The 5929-nt window shown below is 38.1% G+C and overlaps 1 protein-coding gene across 1 annotated transcript; it reads right to left on the minus strand.

The window, feature by feature from the left end:
* Positions 1-565: 565 nt before the first annotated feature.
* LOC101342967 (olfactory receptor 10A2-like) lies at positions 566-2485 on the minus strand. Its single transcript, XM_004389096.2, has one exon. It carries the CDS (start codon positions 1529-1531, stop codon positions 566-568), a length of 966 nt encoding a protein of 321 aa, XP_004389153.1. The 5' UTR covers positions 1532-2485.
* Between the last annotated feature and the right edge of the window lie 3444 nt (positions 2486-5929).

Raw genomic sequence — 5929 nt, forward strand, 5'->3', positions numbered from 1 at the left:
GAGGATTTTTGATCCACTTTTCTGTATCTACACTAAATACATTTTAAAGAACCAGCTTTGCCTCAAGGGCATGAGAACTGAAATAAGACAGAGAGCAGAGCTATACATTGAGAGGGATCATAGATTTTTCTGTCTGGTGAATGAAGTCAGATTTGCCCAGAAAAAGAGAAAGTGATAAGATGATTTTAATGGATTTTTCTCTCTTTCATTATGTGTGTTCCCAAGTTCAAATTACAAGCAATTTCATACTGTCCACAATGTCTATCATGCAGATGCACTTTAGGAAAGTGAACATCTAAAGTGACCTGGCTATAGAAGTGTCAAATGCCAATTGCACCAGAAAAAAACTGAATGTAAGTTGAGAATGGATAGGAAGAGGAATTTGGGAGGTGGTAGTGATAGCTCTAAACTACTTCTGTGCTTTGTTCTCTCCACTGAGCTTTCCAATAGCTGTTTCAGCAGCTGAATTTCTTCCCAATGGAGGTGTGAAAAGAGGTAGAGAGGAATCCCAAGCATGAAACTGATTGTTTCTCATTCAGTAGACTCTAGTCTTACCTCTTTATGTCTATAGAATGCAGTTTCTGAGGTTGATAGCCTTGTGGAAGTTCTGGCTGAGGGCATTCTTCACCTCATTATTTCTCAGGCTATAGATGATGGGGTTCAACATGGGAGTCACAACAGTATGTGACAATGACAGCAGCTTCTTGCTCTCAGGGGAATTATTAGACTTAGGTCGAAAGTAGGTGAGGCTTAAGGATACATAGAAAAGGGAGACAACAAGGAGGTGGGATGAACAGGTAGAGAAGGCTTTTCGCTTCCCTTTTGCTGAGGGAATCTTAAGGATGGCAGCAGCTATGCAAGTATAGGAGCATAGGATCAGCATGCAGGGTATCATGACAAACAGAATAGTTCCAATGATGGCATAGATCTCAAACATTGCTGTGTTTGCACAGACCAGACTTAGGACAGGTGGGCTGTCACAGAAGAAGTGGTTCACCTTGTTGGTGCCACAGAATGGAAAGCTGAAGAGCCACATGGTCTGCACAATACCTACAGGAAAGCCTGGAAACCAGGAGGCAGCAGCCAGTTTGGCACAGGTCCTTTGGTTCATGATGATTGGGTAGTGCAGCGGGTCGCAAATGGCTACATAGCGGTCATATGCCATGGTGGCCAGGAGGGCGCATTCATCCACCCCAAAGAAGAAGAAGAAGTACATCTGAGTAGCACAGCCAAGGAAGGAGATGCTTGTGTCTCGGGCAAGCAGAGTTCCCAGCATCTTGGGTACAATGACTAGGTTGAAGACAATCTCTAAGAAGGACAAATTCCTAAGGAAGAAGTACATGGGACTGTGCAACATGGGGTCAGTCAAGGTAACCAGAATGATGAGGCTATTTCCTGTCAGAGTGATGAGGTAAAAGACCAGAAATGTCATGAAGAGTAATGACTGTATTTCAGTAGGTAGGGAAGAGAAGCTCATAAGGATAAAGTCACTTACTCTTGTCCCATTTCCTCCAGTCATACGTATAGGCATAAGTGCTCAGCTATGAACATGGAGAGAGATTCTTGATTGAAAGAGTCAGATTCTGGATTTGTTGTTCAGATTTCGTCTCAGTGTCAAGGAGAGAGAAAAAGTCACTATCTCAGTTGGAAGAGGAAGGGCCTTGCGTTTTCTAGGAATAAAGACATAAAGAAGAATGGTAGAACCTAATCTCTGGGATGGGTCTGGATCAGCTTATGAAGGAATTGGTATTTCTCTATTTGGCTTTTACATGTACAGAAAAGCCATGCAAAGTCAGAAACGTGAGCTACTCAGTTCCTGAAGGAACTACCAAAAGACACATTTTGGAAGACAGTCATATTCCTGAAAATAGCTAAAATTTTAGAAACATGCCCCATTGATCATGATTTCACTAAATAATACAGACATGTGAATTTATAAAAACTTTAAAAAGATATTTACACTTAAAATGCAGGCTAATGAATTTAATAATTTTCCTACTCTTTATGAGTGTTTCTTGCCTTGTTCAAATTTGAGAGAGGAGAGAAGAGCTAACATGTATTAAGGACTACCTACATGACAGATAGTTTACATATTCTACTGCATGGTTTAGGTCCTCATATCTCAGTTGTATCGGTAAGGAAATTGGGCTCAGAGAAGTTAAAGAACAGCAGTTACATGGCTGATTATGAACCCAAACCACATCTGTTGGATGCCAAAGTCTTTCTGATTTTTATTAAACTATGCTTCATTCAATTGTTCTGCCTTGATATGAGGACTAAGTCGTTAATACATAAGATAATTGTAATTGTGGAGAAATTAGAACCCTGATCCATTGCTGGTGGGAATGTAAAATGGTAGAGATACTGTGTAAAATGGTTTGGCGATCCTAAAAAAGTTGAACATAGAACTACCATATGATCCAGAAATCCCAATTTTAGGTATAGACCCCAAAGAAGTGCATGCGGGAATGCAAATAGAAACCTGTACAGCAAAGGTCATTGCAGCACTTTTCAAAATCGCCAAAAGGTGGAAACAAACGAAGTGTCCATCAACAGATGAATGGATAAACAAAATGTGATATATCTATACAATGAAATATTGCTCAGACATAAGGAGAAATGAAGTCCTGATGTATGCCACAACATGAATGAACCTTGGAAACTTTTTGTTAGTTATTGTTAGGTGCTGTCAAGTCAAATTCGACTCATAGTGACCCTACAGACAACAGAACAAAACACTACCAGGTCCTACACCATCCTCACAATTGTTGATATGTTTGAGCCCATTGTTTCAGCCACTATCTCATCCATCTTGTTGAGGGTTTTCCTCTTTTTAGCTTCCCCTGTACTTAACCAAGCATGATGTCCTTCTCCAGGGACTGGTCCCTCCTGATGATGTGTCCAAAGTACATGAGATGAAGTCTTGCCATCCTCACTTCTAAGGATCACTCTGGCTGTAGTTCTTCCAAGACAGATTTGTTCTTTCTTCTGGCAGTCCATGATATACTCAATATTCTTTACCAATACCATAATTTAGATGCATCAATTCTTCTTTTTTCGTTATTCATTGTCCTTCTTTTGCATACATATGAGGTGACTGAAAATACCATGGCTTAAGTCAAGCACACCTTAGTCCTTGTCTTAGTTATCTAGTGCTGCTATAACAGAAATACCACAAGTGGATGGCTTTAACAAAGTGAAATTTATTCTGGCACAGTCTAGTAGGCTACAAGTCCAAATTCAGGTTGCCACCTCCAGGGGAAGGCTTTCTCTCTCTGTCAGCTCTGGAGGAAGGTGCTTGTCATCAATCTTCCCTTGGTTTAGGAGCTTCTCCACGCAGGAGCCCTAGGTCCAAAGGACGTGCTCTGCTTCTGGCTCTGCTTTCTTGGTGATATAAGGTCCCCATGTCTCTCTGCTCACTTCTTTTTTTTGTATCTCAAAATAGATTGGCTCAAGCACAATCTAGTCTTGTAGATTGAGTCCTGCCTCATTAACATAACTGCCACTAATCCTGTCTCATCAACATCATAGAGGTAGAATTTACAACACATAGGAAAATCACATCAGATGACAAAATGGTGGAAATCACACAATACTGAGAATCATGGCCTAGCCAGTTGATACACATATTTTTTGGGGACACAGTTCAATCCATGATAGTCCTCAAGGTGACATCTTTGGTTTTAAATGAGTTAAAGAGGTATTTTGCATCTGATTTGCCTAATGCAGTCCATTGTTTGATTTCTTGACTGCTGTTCCCCTGGGTGTTGATTATGGATTCAAGTAAAATGAAATCCTTGAAAACTTCAATATTTTGTCCATTTATCATGATGTCGCAAGGTTGTGTCATCTGCGTATCACAGGTTTTTAATGAGTCTTACACCAATCCTGATGCCACATTCTTCTTCATATAATCCAGCTTCGCAGATTTTTTGCTCAGCATACAAATTGAATAAGTATGATTAAAGGATACAACCCTAACTCATACCTTTCCTGATTTTAAAACTTGGAGTATCCCCTTGTTCTCTTCTAACAACCACCTCTTAGTCTGTGTACAGGTTCCTCATGGGCACAATTAAGTGCTCTTATATTCCCATTCTTTGCAGTGTTATCCATAATTTGTTATGATCTACACAGCTGAATACCTTTGCATAGTCAAAAAAACAGGTAAACGTCTTTCTTGTATTCTCTGCTTTCAGCCAAGATTCATCTGACATCAGCAGTGATATCCCTCATTCCATGTCTTCTGAATCTGGCTTGAATTTCTTGGAAGTTCTCAGTCAATGTACTGCTGCAACTGTTTTTGAATTATCTCCAGCAAAATTTTACTTGTGCATGATATTAATGATATTGTTTGATAATTTCTACATTCTGTTGGATCACCTTTCTTTGGAATGGGCACAGATATGGATGTCTTCCAGTAGGTTGTCCAGGTAGCTGTCTTCCAAATTTTCTGGCAATGATGAGTGAGCTCTTCTAGTGTTGCATTTGTTTGTTGAAACATCTCAATTGGTATTCCATCAATTCCTGGAGCCTTGTTTTTCACCAATGCCTTCAATGCTGGTTGGACTTCTTCCTTCAGTACCATCAGTTCTTGATCATATGCTATCTCCTGAAATGGTTGAACGTCAACCCATTCTTTTTGGTACAGTGAGTCTTTGTATTCCTTCCATCTTCTCTTGTTGCTTCCTGCATTATGCTGGGTGAAATAAGTCAGTTGCAAAAGGCAAAAACTATATGATCTCTCTTATATGAAATAAGCAAATATGTAGAAACCAAAAATTATCAGTGATTACCAGGAGTGGAAAGGAGGGGAAAAGGGAGAGTTTTTGCTTAGGGGCATTGAGTGTATGTTTATGGTTATGGAATAATTTGGAAAAGGCTAGTGATAATTGTTCCACAACATGAAAAATATAATCAGTGTCACTGTATTATACAAATTGTTGTATCGATGAATGTTTTTTGTGTATATTTTCACCACAATAAAAAAAATAAAAACAGAGAGAGAGAGAAGAAGTAAATAATTCAACTTTATAAACAGTAAATTTTAATTTTTAAAACTCAAACAAAAAAGCATACAGATTGGAAAGGAAGAAATAAAACTGCCCCTGTTTGCAGAAAACATGATTATTTATGTAAAAATCCCAAGGAATCTATTAAAAACAAACAAAAAAACCAAACTCAAAACAAACAAAGAAAATCTCCTAGATCTAGTATGTGAGTTCAGCAAGGTCACAGGTTACTATGTCAACCTACAAAAATGAATTGTATTTTTAATATACTGGCAATGAATATATGGACACCAAATTAAAAATATATTACCATTTATAATCACTTAAAAAAAGAAATGCATAGGTGTAAATCTAACAAAACAAGTACAGGACTTGTAGGCTGAAAACTACACAGCACTGATGAAAGAAATCAAATATCTAAATAAGTTGAGAGACATATTATATTCATGGATTAAAAGATTAACCATAGTAAAGATGTTAATTCTGCCCAAATAGATATACAAGTTTAAGGCAATTCCTAGTAAAATTCCATCAAGATTTTTGTAGATATCTATAGATAAGATTATTTTAAAATTTATATGGAATGGCGAAGGAACTAGAATAGCAAAAACAATTTTTAAAAAGAAGAATTGTTGTTGTTAGTCGCTGTCCAGTCAATACTGACTCATGGCATCCCATGCGTCTACAGTAGAACTGTGTACATAGGGTTTTAAGATTGTGACCTTTTGGAAGCAGATTGCCAAAACCTGCTTTCCAAGGTGCCTCTGTGTGCGTTCGAATCACTAAACTTTTGGCTAGTAGTGGAGTGCTTAACCATTTGCCAATGAAGTGGGAATAATCAATCTACCTGATGTAAAGATTTATTATATAGTACAGTAATCATTATCTAATACATAGATCAGTGGAACAGAATAGAG

The sequence above is a fragment of the Trichechus manatus genome, unplaced genomic scaffold, assembly GCF_000243295.1.
Source record: "Trichechus manatus latirostris isolate Lorelei unplaced genomic scaffold, TriManLat1.0 scaffold00232, whole genome shotgun sequence".
Classification (NCBI taxonomy): domain Eukaryota; kingdom Metazoa; phylum Chordata; class Mammalia; order Sirenia; family Trichechidae; genus Trichechus; species Trichechus manatus.